General features: G+C 58.7%; 1 protein-coding gene across 3 annotated transcripts in view; it reads left to right on the top strand.

Moving 5' to 3' along the window:
- THOC5 (THO complex subunit 5) overlaps window positions 1-17,376 on the top strand; it is a 46,289-nt gene that overhangs the window by 3,440 nt on the left and 25,473 nt on the right. For all 3 annotated transcript variants that reach the window (XM_075897911.2, XM_089775186.1, XM_075897910.2), the window contains 3 exons: window positions 89-186; window positions 678-824; window positions 6,887-7,001. In XM_075897911.2, the coding sequence (XP_075754026.2) occupies window positions 89-186; window positions 678-824; window positions 6,887-7,001 (360 nt within the window). The remainder of the gene's footprint in view (window positions 1-88; window positions 187-677; window positions 825-6,886; window positions 7,002-17,376) is intronic.

The following is a 17,376-nucleotide window of genomic DNA, read 5'->3' as shown; positions in this document are numbered from 1 at the left end:
TTTAACTGGGATTTCCCATCCCTGGTTGCTCTTCTTTTTGGCTTCATCTGCACTGAGGTTTTCATGCTCCCCGCTGACGTTCTTTCAGGCAAAGCAGAAGGTAGACGCCTATCACCTGCAGCTCCAGAACCTACTCTACGAGGTGATGCATCTGCAGAAGGAGATCACCAAATGCCTGGAGTTTAAGTGAGTACTCAAGGGGGCTTAGGGAGGGTCCGATTCCTCGAGTCGCAAGGAGAGCCTAGTTCCAGTCGCTGAAGGATCACGCGAGCCCTGTGAATCTGGCATGGGCTCTGGGTGTCCGGGAGGTTCCTGGGGCGAGCGGGAGACTGGCGGGCAGGGGAGAGTCGGGATAAAGACTGGGAAGGTTTTGGTAGGAATGTGCTGGTCTAAGGCAGTTTTCTTGGGAGCAGCTTCTGACACGAGTCTCTCCGCTGCCTCAGCGGTGCTAGTCCAGAGGCTGCGCCTTTCATAGTCACGTCTGCGCTGCTGCAAGGCGAGTCTGTCCCTGGGCTGGGCACCCAGGAAGGGACTGGCCCAGTTCAGACACGAACCCGGAGCCCAGTGGAGCCTCTAATTTCTGTGGCCAGCAGGTCTCCTCATTTGGCAGCTTATGTCCCGTGATGGCCCAGCCCTGCACGTGGCTTCCCAGCCTCATCCCTCCTCCGTCTCTGCAGGTCAAAGCACGAGGAGATTGAGCTCGTGAGCGTGGATGAGTTTTACAAAGAGGCTCCTCCAGAAATCAGCAAGCCCAACATCACCCTCAACGAGCCCCACCAGCAGACCCTGGCCCGCCTTGACTGGGAGCTGGAGCAGCGCAAAAGGTGAGCAGCAGGCCACGTGGCCACCGGTCAGATCGGTCCTGTCTCTGCCTGGACCCAGGGTTTGCCAGCTCATACGTCACAGTCCAGGGCCACGTGGCCACCGGTCAGATCGGTCCTGTCTCTGCCTGGACCCAGTGTTTGCCGGCTCATAGGTCACAGTCCAGGGCCACGTGGCCACCGGTCAGATCGGTCCTGTCTCTGCCTGGACCCAGTGTTTGCCGGCTCATAGGTCACAGTCCAGGGCCACGTGGCCACCGGTCAGATCGGTCCTGTCTCTGCCTGGACCCAGTGTTTGCCGGCTCATAGGTCACAGTCCAGGGCCACGTGGCCACCGGTCAGATTGGTCCTGTCTCTGCCTGGACCCAGTGTTTGCCGGCTTATACGTCACAGTCCAGGGCCACGTGGCCACCGGTCAGATTGGTCCTGTCTCTGCCTGGACCCAGGGTTTGCCGGCTCATACGTCACAGTCCAGGGCCACGTGGCCACCGGTCAGATCGGTCCTGTCTCTGCCTGGACCCAGGGTTTGCCGGCTCATACGTCACAGTCCAGGGCCACATGGCCACCAGTCAGATCGGTCCTGTTTCTGCCTGGACCCAGTGTTTGCCGACGTGTACATAAAACCCTAGGGCCACGTAGCCATTGGTCATAGAATCATAGAACCATAGAGCTGGAAGAGACCTCAGAAGGTCACTGAGTCCAGCCCCTTGCCCTAGGCAGGACCAATCCCAACTAGATCAACCCGGCCAGGGCTTTGTCAAGCTGAGACTTAAACACCTCTAGGGATGGAGACTCCACTACTTCCCTAGGGAACCCAGCCCAGCGCTTCCCCACCCGCCTAGGGAAATAGTTTTTCCTAATATCCAACCTGGACCTCTCCCACCACAACTTGAGACCATTGCTCCTTGTTCTGCCATCTGTCACTACTGAGAACAGCCTCTCTCCAGCCTCTTTGGAACCTCCCTGCAGGAAGTTGAAGGCTGCTCTCAAATCCCCCCTCGCTCTTCGCTTCTGCAGACTAAACAGACCCAAGTCCCTCAGCCTCTCCTCATAAGTCATGTGCTCCAGCCCCCTTATCATTTTGGTCGCCCTCCGCTGGACCCTCTCCAATGCATCTACATCTTTTTTTTAGTGGGGGGCCCAGAACAGGACACACTACTCCAGATGTGACCTCACCAGAGCCGAATGAAGGGGAATAATGACACCTCTGGATCAGCTGGCAATGCTCCTCCTAATGCATCCTAATATGCCATTAGCCTTCTTGGCTACAAGGGCGCCCTGTTGACTCATCTCCAGCTTCTCATCCACTGTAACCCCCAGGTCTTTTTCTGCAGAACTGCTACTTAGCCAGTCGGTCCCCAGCCTGTACCAATGCTTGGGATTCTTCCGTCCCAAGGGCAGGACTCTGCACTTGTCCTTGTTGAACCTCATCAGATTTCTTGTGGCCCAATCCTCCAATCTGTCTAAGTCACTCTGGACCCTATCTCTGCCCTTAAGCGTATCTACCTCTCCCCCTAGTTTAGTGTCATCCACAAACTTGCTGAGGGTGCAATCCATCCCCTCATCCAGGTCATTAATAAAGATATTGAACAAGACCGGTCCTAGAACCAAACCTTGGGGCACTCCGCTAGAAACCAATCGCCATCCTGACATCGAGCCATTGATCACTACCCGCTGGCCCGGTCTTCTAGCCAGCTTTCTATCCATCTTACCGTCCATTTATCCAATCCATTAATTTATCCAGTCAGATCGGTCCTGTCTCGGCCTGTACCCAGCATTTACCGGCACGTACGTCACAGTCCAGGGTCATGTGGCCACCAGTCAGATCGGTCTTGTCTCTCCCTGGACCCGGCATTTACTGGCTCATACGTCACAGTCCAGGGCCATGTGGCCACCAGTCAGACCTGTCTCTGCCTGGACCCAGGGTTTGCCAGCTCATACGTCACAGTCCAGGGCCACGTGGCCACCAGTCAGATCGGTCCTGTCTCTGCCTGGACCCAGTGTTTGCCGGCTCATAGGACACAGTCCAGGGCCACGTGGCCACCGGTCAGATCGGTCCTGTCTCTGCCTGGACCCAGTGTTTGCCAGCTCATACGTCACAGTCCAAGGCCACGTGGCCACCAGTCAGATCGGTCCTGTCTCTGCCTGGACCCAGGGTTTGCCAGCTCATACGTCACAGTCCAGGGCCACGTGGCCACCAGTCAGATCGGTCCTGTCTCTGCCTGGACCCAGGGTTTGCCAGCTCATACGCACAGTCCAGGGACTTGCTCTTTGTTTCCCTTGTCGGCAGTAAATGAACCTAGCGCCACGGTGGCAGTGCGGAGAGGCTGGTCAGTTTCAGTTAGGGACAAAACGACAAACGGTAGAGCCCCGGACACACAGGTGGCCCCTCTGAGTGGTTTCTACCATACGGTAGATTCTGGTTTATCCCAGCAGGGGCTCGACCCTGTTTCTCGTCCCTGGAGCCTACCCTCGTGTGGCTGACCCGGGTCTCGTCCCAGAGGAGCAGCGATTCCAAGGCAGGGGTTATATTATGAGGGATAGAGCGATGATGTCATTGATTTGGGCAGCTCGACTTAGTGACTCTAGCAGTTGGTTCTCGCAGCAGGTGTTCAGCTTAAACGCGCGCGGGATCTCTTATGAGGAGAAGGCGGCACGCCGCGCTGATCGAGAATGCAAGAGTTGTACATGCTGTCCAGTCCCTCGCGTACAGACACCATGCACACAACGGTCCCGCCAGGCGATGTTCTAGTTACCGCTCCAGAGTCTGGATCGACCTAGTGGCCAGTTAGATCGATCGCAGGGGGAGCAGGGCCTTTGGCGGTCGTGAGCCGATGCTCCTAGAGTTGGTGGCAAGACGAACCCAAAGTTCCATAGCAGGCACCCTGCTTTTATAACCCTCCCCTCTATGGATTTCGCTGTGTCAGCCTGTGACCGGTTACTGTTATCCTGTTGATGTCCCAAAACATCTCCAAGAGGCTCATCCTGTCGTGGATTGTTAATCAGTTGTTTTTAGGGATGCCTTCACCTTTAGAGCTGTCAGTCTGCCAATCTGATCAGTTCTTGACTGGGGGTACATACTGATCGTTTCTCTGATGCGGATATGTCTCTTCGCAGTCTGTGTTTTACAGCTTGTCTTCACCCCGCATTCTCCCCCTTCTCTCTTGACCATTTGGCTCTAACAATGACCTCTACGCCTGTGACGGACCGGGCCGGGTCTGGGCACAGCTGAGGGCGTCCACTCAGGGCAAATTGCTCAAACTCGGGGCTCCTTACAGCCCCTGACTGGACCTTTCCAGGCCACAGAGCGCTTCAGCTGCCTGCCTGAAACCTCACGAGCAAAACCCCTCCGACACCCCAGCAATATCCGTGCCCCAGATGGCACTGGGCCTCATACACCAGTGGGGGGTCTTAGAACCCAATCTCACCTACCCCGAACAAGTTCTGTCCGGTTCCAAGAAATCAGCCACAGATCCCTGGTCAATTTACCCTCTGGACCTTACCCACAAATCATGCTGAGCCAATCCTTGAGCATCTAACATCTAAAGGTTTATTCTTACAATAAAGAAAAGCCCGAGAGTGAGGTTGTTAAAGTATCATACGTTACATGCATCGAATCTCCCAGTTCTCAATGCAGGCTCTAGCAGAGATGTTACAGCTGCTGGTTTAAAAGTCCTTGTTGCACATCCTAAGTCAGGATGGGTCCACAGGTCTTCCTGGCTCATGAATCCCTGCGAGGCCGCATCTGGGGTCAGAAGCAGATCTGAATTCAACATGGAGTCGGCCACATGGCCTGTTTATCCCTCCTTCCTGGCTCCTTCCAAGCTGGAGGGAGTCACATGGCCAGTGGCCAGGTGTGTCTTTGGCCTTCAGAGACCCATTGTTCCCAAGAGCTTCGCTCATTAGCATGTCCATGGGCAAACATTCCTAGCCTATTACTCAAGCCCATTCAAAGAGATGGCCAGTCTCCACACAGAGTACAGACCCCTAACTCCACACCCAGACATTACACAGATCTATGAAGAGCACATACACAATCAGAAGACAGTAGCTTTTGTTTCACCCCTCACATGGCCCCTTTGTACCACTTTTGGGGCGAACACCCCCCCCATGGGTGCAGCAGTGACCTGGCTGCTCCCTTCACAATCCAATAGCGTGACAACACCGTATCTTATTCATACAAACAGTCTTTCACAAAGTTACAAACAGCAGAGTTTTATGTTGAACAAAAGTGAACAGCGTGGTAAATTGCCTTGCTAAATTTTCTAATTACAAGAATTCACACTGAAGGCTCGGGCCTTCAACACTCCTCTAATCTTATTGGCATAGACACAGTATGAGATCCTGTCTCTTGACTTCCTAAACTTTAAAACAATCTGTCTATCTATCCATCTTACTAAAGGGCTTAGTTTAATAACATATTAATGTGCTAGTATGTCACCATGCGTTGCTACGTGATTAACCCTAAAATACAAATATAAAAAGAACCAAACGTTTAGTTCCAACGCAAGGAGGAGCGGGCCAGCCGTGCAGCAGAGTGGCGGCGTGTAGCTTGCTCAGCTGTGCACGTGAGTCTCAGCGCCCAGGAGTCTGGCTGTGGAACCCACACGTGATCCTGTACTAGAGGGGAATGGCCGTGGCCCTTTTGGTGCGGCTGATCATGCAGCAAAGGGATGACTGGTGCTTGGTTGCACACATGAAATGCACCACAGGGTGGAGCCGAGAGCCAGCAATTCTCCGTGGGCTGCTGCGTTCCAAAGGCCGTCCTTACCAGTGCCTCGGCCAGCCCGGCCCTGAACCATTCCTCCGTCCGGTGGCCTCGGGAGGAGCGTCCTGCCAGAGGAGCGCCCTCCGCGAGAGCCAGCGTGCGATACTTACGCCCTGACAGAGCTGTACCTGTGTAGGGGCCCTGTGTAAGTCTGGCCTGGTGGAGTTGCCTGCTGGCCTCTGCAGCTCCGTGTCTGAAAGCCTGTCTGTTGAAACTGGTTCCCTGTGGAAAAGGGGGTTTCCCCACAAGCAACGGTTTTCACAAAAAGATCGTTCTGTGGGAAATCTCAGCTTGTTTGGGGGGAAGGGCTGAATGCTCAAAAGCTGAACTGATTTGATTCCGAAATGCTCCTGCGAGGTGCGGTCAGGGCTGTAGTTTGGCTGCCTCACGCCTCCATCTTTTCTGTGCGCCAGTCTCCCCCGCAGGACTTCCTCGGCCGATCAGTGTCATCCCTCTTCAAGAGGGGAGACCGCGGTGCATCCTGGGAGATGTAGTCCTCTCAAGGGGCCCGTGCAGCACAGAATGGGAGCATTAGGCACCCAAAATACAGCTCTCATCAGACGCTAGCTTGCTGGATTTTGATGAAATAATCCGGGGCAAGATCCATTTTCTGAGCCGCAATTATCCTTGGTTTGTAATTAGAAATGGGGTGTGTGTGTGTGTGTGGGAGGGGTTCGTTAGGCCATGTGAAGTCCCTCTGCGCTGTGTGAAAGGCTGTTCTCTTCCACAGAGGCACAACACAGCAGCAGCGTGAGGAGACGCTGATGCAGGAGCGGGTGTGGGGAGTCGGGAGGGGCCGTCGGCGCGTCTTTTCGAAGTAGACGAGCACTCGCAATCTGCTGGGGTGGTCACTAAGCGGGACACCTGCTCTTCAGGCCTCTCAAGTAGCTTCTCCTGCGTTGTCTTTATTCCTAAGCCAGAAGGGACCAGCTACCACCCGCCTTGGGCAGCTGGCTCTGACAGGATCCCAGCACTTCCAGTTTCACGCTGCCTTGGACGCTTCCGAACCCTTCCCAACTCTGCATGTTTTCCGGCTCCCCGTGTCTTGCCGTCTGCCCTGTCCCTCGGACGTGAATGAGCTCCGCCTTTCTCCCAAGGTCCCATGGGATTAGCATAGGCCCTGGGCTGACCCGTCTGGAATCAGGAGCCCCGTACCCTGCGGTTTCGAAATGCCCCAACGGGGGCAGTGGGTCTGATCCGCTGCGCTTGGTCCTGCCACGAGTGCAGGGCTTGGACGTGAGGCCCTCTGGGTTCCCTCTGGACGAGGGGCAGGGCTGTAACAGCTTCTCTGGCGCAGGCTGGCGGAGAAGTACAAGGAGTGTCTGGCCAGCAAGGAGAAGATCCTGAAGGAGATAGAAGTGAAGAGGGAATATCTGAGCAGCCTCCAGCCCCGGCTCAACAGCATCATGCAGGTACTTCTGGGCAGGGGCTGCCTGCGAGGTGTGCCCCCAGCTGGGGGAGCGAGGTGGCGTAGGGCTGGGGCGCGGGTAGCGAGGGGACGGCGCTGCCCCTGCTGCTTCACCTGCACTTCCTGATCCTCCTTGAGGTTTGCTGGGCAGTCTGTTCGTGTGCGGCCCTGCCGAGGGCTGGCACCCAGCTCCTTGGAAGGGATCTTGCCCGTGGTTCGCTTGGCTGGGAAGAGCAGGGGAGGGAACTGGGGTCCCTGTGTGCGGGGCCGTTGGGCCAGCCGCGTTACGCCTGGTGCATGCCAGCCCAAGGAGCCTCTACCCAGCGGGACGGGCGCCTGCAGGGCTGCCTCGCGCACAGGCTGGATGGGGACGGCGCACAAGCAGTCCCTGTGTGCTTTGTGTCCCGCCAGGCCTCCCTCCCCGTGCAGGAGTATCTCTTCATGCCTTTCGACCAGGCGCACAGGCAGTCCTGTGTGCTTTGTGTCCCGCCAGGCCTCCCTCCCCGTGCAGGAGTATCTCTTCATGCCTTTCGACCAGGCTCACAAGCAGTCCTGTGTGCTTTGTGTCCCGCCAGGCCTCCCTCCCCGTGCAGGAGTATCTCTTCATGCCTTTCGACCAGGCGCACAGGCAGTCCTGTGTGCTTTGTGTCCTGCCAGGCCTCCCTCCCCGTGCAGGAGTATCTCTTCATGCCTTTCGACCAGGCTCACAGGCAGTCCTGTGTGCTTTGTGTCCCGCCAGGCCTCCCTCCCCGTGCAGGAGTATCTCTTCATGCCTTTCGACCAGGCGCACAAGCAGTCCTGTGTGCTTTGTGTCCCGCCAGGCCTCCCTCCCCGTGCAGGAGTATCTCTTCATGCCTTTCGACCAGGCTCACAGGCAGTCCTGTGTGCTTTGTGTCCCGCCAGGCCTCCCTCCCTGTGCAGGAGTATCTCTTCATGCCTTTCGACCAGGCTCACAAGCAGTCCTGTGTGCTTTGTGTCCCGCCAGGCCTCCCTCCCCGTGCAGGAGTATCTCTTCATGCCTTTCGACCAGGCGCACAGGCAGTCCTGTGTGCTTTGTGTCCCGCCAGGCCTCCCTCCCCGTGCAGGAGTATCTCTTCATGCCTTTCGACCAGGCGCACAGGCAGTCCTGTGTGCTTTGTGTCCCGCCAGGCCTCCCTCCCCGTGCAGGAGTATCTCTTCATGCCTTTCGACCAGGCGCACAGGCAGTCCTGTGTGCTTTGTGTCCCGCCAGGCCTCCCTCCCCGTGCAGGAGTATCTCTTCATGCCTTTCGACCAGGCGCACAGGCAGTCCTGTGTGCTTTGTGTCCCGCCAGGCCTCCCTCCCCGTGCAGGAGTATCTCTTCATGCCTTTCGACCAGGCGCACAAGCAGTCCTGTGTGCTTTGTGTCCCGCCAGACCTCCCTCCCCGTGCAGGAGTATCTCTTCATGCCTTTCGACCAGGCTCACAAGCAGTCCTGTGTGCTTTGTGTCCCGCCAGGCCTCCCTCCCCGTGCAGGAGTATCTCTTCATGCCTTTCGACCAGGCTCACAGGCAGTCCTGTGTGCTTTGTGTCCCGCCAGGCCTCCCTCCCCGTGCAGGAGTATCTCTTCATGCCTTTCGACCAGGCGCACAAGCAGTCCTGTGTGCTTTGTGTCCCGCCAGGCCTCCCTCCCCGTGCAGGAGTATCTCTTCATGCCTTTCGACCAGGCGCACAAGCAGTCCTGTGTGCTTTGTGTCCCGCCAGGCCTCCCTCCCCGTGCAGGAGTATCTCTTCATGCCTTTCGACCAGGCTCACAGGCAGTCCTGTGTGCTTTGTGTCCCGCCAGGCCTCCCTCCCCGTGCAGGAGTATCTCTTCATGCCTTTCGACCAGGCGCACAGGCAGTCCTGTGTGCTTTGTGTCCCGCCAGGCCTCCCTCCCCGTGCAGGAGTATCTCTTCATGCCTTTCGACCAGGCTCACAAGCAGTCCCTGTGTGCTTTGTGTCCCGCCAGGCCTCCCTCCCCGTGCAGGAGTATCTCTTCATGCCTTTCGACCAGGCTCACAGGCAGTCCTGTGTGCTTTGTGTCCCGCCAGGCCTCCCTCCCCGTGCAGGAGTATCTCTTCATGCCTTTCGACCAGGCTCACAGGCAGTCCTGTGTGCTTTGTGTCCCGCCAGGCCTCCCTCCCCGTGCAGGAGTATCTCTTCATGCCTTTCGACCAGGCTCACAGGCAGTCCTGTGTGCTTTGTGTCCCGCCAGGCCTCCCTCCCCGTGCAGGAGTATCTCTTCATGCCTTTCGACCAGGCGCACAGGCAGTCCTGTGTGCTTTGTGTCCCGCCAGGCCTCCCTCCCCGTGCAGGAGTATCTCTTCATGCCTTTCGACCAGGCGCACAGGCAGTCCTGTGTGCTTTGTGTCCCGCCAGGCCTCCCTCCCCGTGCAGGAGTATCTCTTCATGCCTTTCGACCAGGCTCACAAGCAGTCCTGTGTGCTTTGTGTCCCGCCAGGCCTCCCTCCCCGTGCAGGAGTATCTCTTCATGCCTTTCGACCAGGCTCACAGGCAGTCCTGTGTGCTTTGTGTCCCGCCAGGCCTCCCTCCCCGTGCAGGAGTATCTCTTCATGCCTTTCGACCAGGCTCACAAGCAGTCCTGTGTGCTTTGTGTCCCGCCAGGCCTCCCTCCCCGTGCAGGAGTATCTCTTCATGCCTTTCGACCAGGCGCACAAGCAGTCCTGTGTGCTTTGTGTCCCGCCAGGCCTCCCTCCCCGTGCAGGAGTATCTCTTCATGCCTTTCGACCAGGCGCACAGGCAGTCCTGTGTGCTTTGTGTCCCGCCAGGCCTCCCTCCCCGTGCAGGAGTATCTCTTCATGCCTTTCGACCAGGCTCACAGGCAGTCCTGTGTGCTTTGTGTCCCGCCAGGCCTCCCTCCCCGTGCAGGAGTATCTCTTCATGCCTTTCGACCAGGCTCACAAGCAGTCCTGTGTGCTTTGTGTCCCGCCAGGCCTCCCTCCCCGTGCAGGAGTATCTCTTCATGCCTTTCGACCAGGCGCACAGGCAGTCCCTGTGTGCTTTGTGTCCCGCCAGGCCTCCCTCCCCGTGCAGGAGTATCTCTTCATGCCTTTCGACCAGGCTCACAGGCAGTCCTGTGTGCTTTGTGTCCCGCCAGGCCTCCCTCCCCGTGCAGGAGTATCTCTTCATGCCTTTCGACCAGGCTCACAAGCAGTCCTGTGTGCTTTGTGTCCCGCCAGGCCTCCCTCCCCGTGCAGGAGTATCTCTTCATGCCTTTCGACCAGGCTCACAAGCAGTCCCTGTGTGCTTTGTGTCCCGCCAGGCCTCCCTCCCCGTGCAGGAGTATCTCTTCATGCCTTTCGACCAGGCGCACAAGCAGTCCTGTGTGCTTTGTGTCCCGCCAGGCCTCCCTCCCCGTGCAGGAGTATCTCTTCATGCCTTTCGACCAGGCTCACAAGCAGTCCTGTGTGCTTTGTGTCCCGCCAGGCCTCCCTCCCCGTGCAGGAGTATCTCTTCATGCCTTTCGACCAGGCGCACAGGCAGTCCTGTGTGCTTTGTGTCCCGCCAGGCCTCCCTCCCCGTGCAGGAGTATCTCTTCATGCCTTTCGACCAGGCTCACAGGCAGTCCTGTGTGCTTTGTGTCCCGCCAGGCCTCCCTCCCCGTGCAGGAGTATCTCTTCATGCCTTTCGACCAGGCGCACAGGCAGTCCTGTGTGCTTTGTGTCCCGCCAGGCCTCCCTCCCCGTGCAGGAGTATCTCTTCATGCCTTTCGACCAGGCTCACAAGCAGTCCTGTGTGCTTTGTGTCCCGCCAGGCCTCCCTCCCCGTGCAGGAGTATCTCTTCATGCCTTTCGACCAGGCTCACAAGCAGTCCTGTGTGCTTTGTGTCCCGCCAGGCCTCCCTCCCCGTGCAGGAGTATCTCTTCATGCCTTTCGACCAGGCGCACAGGCAGTCCCTGTGTGCTTTGTGTCCCGCCAGGCCTCCCTCCCCGTGCAGGAGTATCTCTTCATGCCTTTCGACCAGGCGCACAAGCAGTCCTGTGTGCTTTGTGTCCCGCCAGGCCTCCCTCCCCGTGCAGGAGTATCTCTTCATGCCTTTCGACCAGGCTCACAAGCAGTCCTGTGTGCTTTGTGTCCCGCCAGGCCTCCCTCCCCGTGCAGGAGTATCTCTTCATGCCTTTCGACCAGGCTCACAGGCAGTCCCTGTGTGCTTTGTGTCCCGCCAGGCCTCCCTCCCCGTGCAGGAGTATCTCTTCATGCCTTTCGACCAGGCTCACAGGCAGTCCCTGTGTGCTTTGTGTCCCGCCAGGCCTCCCTCCCCGTGCAGGAGTATCTCTTCATGCCTTTCGACCAGGCTCACAGGCAGTCCTGTGTGCTTTGTGTCCCGCCAGGCCTCCCTCCCCGTGCAGGAGTATCTCTTCATGCCTTTCGACCAGGCTCACAAGCAGTCCTGTGTGCTTTGTGTCCCGCCAGGCCTCCCTCCCCGTGCAGGAGTATCTCTTCATGCCTTTCGACCAGGCGCACAGGCAGTCCCTGTGTGCTTTGTGTCCTGCCAGGCCTCCCTCCCCGTGCAGGAGTATCTCTTCATGCCTTTCGACCAGGCTCACAGGCAGTCCTGTGTGCTTTGTGTCCCGCCAGGCCTCCCTCCCCGTGCAGGAGTATCTCTTCATGCCTTTCGACCAGGCGCACAGGCAGTCCCTGTGTGCTTTGTGTCCCGCCAGGCCTCCCTCCCTGTGCAGGAGTATCTCTTCATGCCTTTCGACCAGGCTCACAGGCAGTCCTGTGTGCTTTGTGTCCCGCCAGGCCTCCCTCCCCGTGCAGGAGTATCTCTTCATGCCTTTCGACCAGGCTCACAGGCAGTCCTGTGTGCTTTGTGTCCCGCCAGGCCTCCCTCCCCGTGCAGGAGTATCTCTTCATGCCTTTCGACCAGGCTCACAAGCAGTCCCTGTGTGCTTTGTGTCCCGCCAGGCCTCCCTCCCCGTGCAGGAGTATCTCTTCATGCCTTTCGACCAGGCTCACAGGCAGTCCTGTGTGCTTTGTGTCCCGCCAGGCCTCCCTCCCCGTGCAGGAGTATCTCTTCATGCCTTTCGACCAGGCGCACAGGCAGTCCTGTGTGCTTTGTGTCCCGCCAGGCCTCCCTCCCCGTGCAGGAGTATCTCTTCATGCCTTTCGACCAGGCTCACAGGCAGTCCTGTGTGCTTTGTGTCCCGCCAGGCCTCCCTCCCCGTGCAGGAGTATCTCTTCATGCCTTTCGACCAGGCTCACAGGCAGTCCTGTGTGCTTTGTGTCCCGCCAGGCCTCCCTCCCCGTGCAGGAGTATCTCTTCATGCCTTTCGACCAGGCTCACAAGCAGTCCTGTGTGCTTTGTGTCCCGCCAGGCCTCCCTCCCCGTGCAGGAGTATCTCTTCATGCCTTTCGACCAGGCTCACAAGCAGTCCTGTGTGCTTTGTGTCCCGCCAGGCCTCCCTCCCCGTGCAGGAGTATCTCTTCATGCCTTTCGACCAGGCGCACAAGCAGTCCTGTGTGCTTTGTGTCCCGCCAGGCCTCCCTCCCCGTGCAGGAGTATCTCTTCATGCCTTTCGACCAGGCGCACAAGCAGTCCTGTGTGCTTTGTGTCCCGCCAGGCCTCCCTCCCCGTGCAGGAGTATCTCTTCATGCCTTTCGACCAGGCGCACAAGCAGTCCTGTGTGCTTTGTGTCCCGCCAGGCCTCCCTCCCTGTGCAGGAGTATCTCTTCATGCCTTTCGACCAGGCTCACAGGCAGTCCTGTGTGCTTTGTGTCCCGCCAGGCCTCCCTCCCCGTGCAGGAGTATCTCTTCATGCCTTTCGACCAGGCGCACAGGCAGTCCTGTGTGCTTTGTGTCCCGCCAGGCCTCCCTCCCCGTGCAGGAGTATCTCTTCATGCCTTTCGACCAGGCTCACAAGCAGTCCTGTGTGCTTTGTGTCCCGCCAGGCCTCACTCCCCGTGCAGGAGTATCTCTTCATGCCTTTCGACCAGGCTCACAGGCAGTCCTGTGTGCTTTGTGTCCCGCCAGGCCTCCCTCCCCGTGCAGGAGTATCTCTTCATGCCTTTCGACCAGGCGCACAAGCAGTCCTGTGTGCTTTGTGTCCCGCCAGGCCTCCCTCCCCGTGCAGGAGTATCTCTTCATGCCTTTCGACCAGGCTCACAAGCAGTCCCTGTGTGCTTTGTGTCCCGCCAGGCCTCCCTCCCCGTGCAGGAGTATCTCTTCATGCCTTTCGACCAGGCTCACAGGCAGTCCTGTGTGCTTTGTGTCCCGCCAGGCCTCCCTCCCCGTGCAGGAGTATCTCTTCATGCCTTTCGACCAGGCGCACAGGCAGTCCTGTGTGCTTTGTGTCCCGCCAGGCCTCCCTCCCCGTGCAGGAGTATCTCTTCATGCCTTTCGACCAGGCTCACAGGCAGTCCTGTGTGCTTTGTGTCCCGCCAGGCCTCCCTCCCCGTGCAGGAGTATCTCTTCATGCCTTTCGACCAGGCTCACAAGCAGTCCTGTGTGCTTTGTGTCCCGCCAGGCCTCCCTCCCCGTGCAGGAGTATCTCTTCATGCCTTTCGACCAGGCGCACAAGCAGTCCTGTGTGCTTTGTGTCCCGCCAGGCCTCCCTCCCTGTGCAGGAGTATCTCTTCATGCCTTTCGACCAGGCTCACAGGCAGTCCTGTGTGCTTTGTGTCCCGCCAGGCCTCCCTCCCCGTGCAGGAGTATCTCTTCATGCCTTTCGACCAGGCTCACAGGCAGTCCTGTGTGCTTTGTGTCCCGCCAGGCCTCCCTCCCCGTGCAGGAGTATCTCTTCATGCCTTTCGACCAGGCGCACAGGCAGTCCTGTGTGCTTTGTGTCCCGCCAGGCCTCCCTCCCCGTGCAGGAGTATCTCTTCATGCCTTTCGACCAGGCTCACAAGCAGTCCTGTGTGCTTTGTGTCCCGCCAGGCCTCACTCCCCGTGCAGGAGTATCTCTTCATGCCTTTCGACCAGGCTCACAGGCAGTCCTGTGTGCTTTGTGTCCCGCCAGGCCTCCCTCCCCGTGCAGGAGTATCTCTTCATGCCTTTCGACCAGGCGCACAAGCAGTCCTGTGTGCTTTGTGTCCCGCCAGGCCTCCCTCCCTGTGCAGGAGTATCTCTTCATGCCTTTCGACCAGGCTCACAAGCAGTCCTGTGTGCTTTGTGTCCCGCCAGGCCTCACTCCCCGTGCAGGAGTATCTCTTCATGCCTTTCGACCAGGCTCACAGGCAGTCCTGTGTGCTTTGTGTCCCGCCAGGCCTCCCTCCCCGTGCAGGAGTATCTCTTCATGCCTTTCGACCAGGCTCACAAGCAGTCCCTGTGTGCTTTGTGTCCCGCCAGGCCTCCCTCCCCGTGCAGGAGTATCTCTTCATGCCTTTCGACCAGGCTCACAGGCAGTCCTGTGTGCTTTGTGTCCCGCCAGGCCTCCCTCCCCGTGCAGGAGTATCTCTTCATGCCTTTCGACCAGGCGCACAGGCAGTCCTGTGTGCTTTGTGTCCCGCCAGGCCTCCCTCCCCGTGCAGGAGTATCTCTTCATGCCTTTCGACCAGGCTCACAGGCAGTCCTGTGTGCTTTGTGTCCCGCCAGGCCTCCCTCCCCGTGCAGGAGTATCTCTTCATGCCTTTCGACCAGGCTCACAGGCAGTCCTGTGTGCTTTGTGTCCCGCCAGGCCTCCCTCCCCGTGCAGGAGTATCTCTTCATGCCTTTCGACCAGGCTCACAAGCAGTCCTGTGTGCTTTGTGTCCCGCCAGGCCTCCCTCCCCGTGCAGGAGTATCTCTTCATGCCTTTCGACCAGGCTCACAAGCAGTCCCTGTGTGCTTTGTGTCCCGCCAGGCCTCCCTCCCCGTGCAGGAGTATCTCTTCATGCCTTTCGACCAGGCGCACAAGCAGTCCTGTGTGCTTTGTGTCCCGCCAGGCCTCCCTCCCCGTGCAGGAGTATCTCTTCATGCCTTTCGACCAGGCGCACAAGCAGTCCTGTGTGCTTTGTGTCCCGCCAGGCCTCCCTCCCCGTGCAGGAGTATCTCTTCATGCCTTTCGACCAGGCGCACAAGCAGTCCTGTGTGCTTTGTGTCCCGCCAGGCCTCCCTCCCTGTGCAGGAGTATCTCTTCATGCCTTTCGACCAGGCTCACAGGCAGTCCTGTGTGCTTTGTGTCCCGCCAGGCCTCCCTCCCCGTGCAGGAGTATCTCTTCATGCCTTTCGACCAGGCGCACAGGCAGTCCTGTGTGCTTTGTGTCCCGCCAGGCCTCCCTCCCCGTGCAGGAGTATCTCTTCATGCCTTTCGACCAGGCTCACAAGCAGTCCTGTGTGCTTTGTGTCCCGCCAGGCCTCACTCCCCGTGCAGGAGTATCTCTTCATGCCTTTCGACCAGGCTCACAGGCAGTCCTGTGTGCTTTGTGTCCCGCCAGGCCTCCCTCCCCGTGCAGGAGTATCTCTTCATGCCTTTCGACCAGGCGCACAAGCAGTCCTGTGTGCTTTGTGTCCCGCCAGGCCTCCCTCCCCGTGCAGGAGTATCTCTTCATGCCTTTCGACCAGGCTCACAAGCAGTCCCTGTGTGCTTTGTGTCCCGCCAGGCCTCCCTCCCCGTGCAGGAGTATCTCTTCATGCCTTTCGACCAGGCTCACAGGCAGTCCTGTGTGCTTTGTGTCCCGCCAGGCCTCCCTCCCCGTGCAGGAGTATCTCTTCATGCCTTTCGACCAGGCGCACAGGCAGTCCTGTGTGCTTTGTGTCCCGCCAGGCCTCCCTCCCCGTGCAGGAGTATCTCTTCATGCCTTTCGACCAGGCTCACAGGCAGTCCTGTGTGCTTTGTGTCCCGCCAGGCCTCCCTCCCCGTGCAGGAGTATCTCTTCATGCCTTTCGACCAGGCTCACAAGCAGTCCTGTGTGCTTTGTGTCCCGCCAGGCCTCCCTCCCCGTGCAGGAGTATCTCTTCATGCCTTTCGACCAGGCGCACAAGCAGTCCTGTGTGCTTTGTGTCCCGCCAGGCCTCCCTCCCTGTGCAGGAGTATCTCTTCATGCCTTTCGACCAGGCTCACAGGCAGTCCTGTGTGCTTTGTGTCCCGCCAGGCCTCCCTCCCCGTGCAGGAGTATCTCTTCATGCCTTTCGACCAGGCGCACAGGCAGTCCTGTGTGCTTTGTGTCCCGCCAGGCCTCCCTCCCCGTGCAGGAGTATCTCTTCATGCCTTTCGACCAGGCTCACAAGCAGTCCTGTGTGCTTTGTGTCCCGCCAGGCCTCACTCCCCGTGCAGGAGTATCTCTTCATGCCTTTCGACCAGGCTCACAGGCAGTCCTGTGTGCTTTGTGTCCCGCCAGGCCTCCCTCCCCGTGCAGGAGTATCTCTTCATGCCTTTCGACCAGGCGCACAAGCAGTCCTGTGTGCTTTGTGTCCCGCCAGGCCTCCCTCCCCGTGCAGGAGTATCTCTTCATGCCTTTCGACCAGGCTCACAAGCAGTCCCTGTGTGCTTTGTGTCCCGCCAGGCCTCCCTCCCCGTGCAGGAGTATCTCTTCATGCCTTTCGACCAGGCTCACAGGCAGTCCTGTGTGCTTTGTGTCCCGCCAGGCCTCCCTCCCCGTGCAGGAGTATCTCTTCATGCCTTTCGACCAGGCGCACAGGCAGTCCTGTGTGCTTTGTGTCCCGCCAGGCCTCCCTCCCCGTGCAGGAGTATCTCTTCATGCCTTTCGACCAGGCTCACAGGCAGTCCTGTGTGCTTTGTGTCCCGCCAGGCCTCCCTCCCCGTGCAGGAGTATCTCTTCATGCCTTTCGACCAGGCTCACAAGCAGTCCTGTGTGCTTTGTGTCCCGCCAGGCCTCCCTCCCCGTGCAGGAGTATCTCTTCATGCCTTTCGACCAGGCTCACAAGCAGTCCCTGTGTGCTTTGTGTCCCGCCAGGCCTCCCTCCCCGTGCAGGAGTATCTCTTCATGCCTTTCGACCAGGCGCACAAGCAGTCCTGTGTGCTTTGTGTCCCGCCAGGCCTCCCTCCCCGTGCAGGAGTATCTCTTCATGCCTTTCGACCAGGCGCACAAGCAGTCCTGTGTGCTTTGTGTCCCGCCAGGCCTCCCTCCCCGTGCAGGAGTATCTCTTCATGCCTTTCGACCAGGCTCACAGGCAGTCCTGTGTGCTTTGTGTCCCGCCAGGCCTCCCTCCCCGTGCAGGAGTATCTCTTCATGCCTTTCGACCAGGCTCACAAGCAGTCCTGTGTGCTTTGTGTCCCGCCAGGCCTCCCTCCCCGTGCAGGAGTATCTCTTCATGCCTTTCGACCAGGCGCACAGGCAGTCCTGTGTGCTTTGTGTCCCGCCAGGCCTCCCTCCCCGTGCAGGAGTATCTCTTCATGCGTTTCGACCAGGCGCACAGGCAGTCCTGTGTGCTTTGTGTCCCGCCAGGCCTCCCTCCCCGTGCAGGAGTATCTCTTCA

Source organism: Pelodiscus sinensis, chromosome Z, assembly GCF_052426305.1.
Source record: "Pelodiscus sinensis isolate ZL-2025 chromosome Z, ASM5242630v1, whole genome shotgun sequence".
Taxonomy (NCBI): Eukaryota; Metazoa; Chordata; order Testudines; family Trionychidae; genus Pelodiscus; species Pelodiscus sinensis.
The sequence above is the reverse complement of the archived record's forward strand: the minus strand, read 5'-3'. Positions and strand labels throughout refer to the sequence as shown.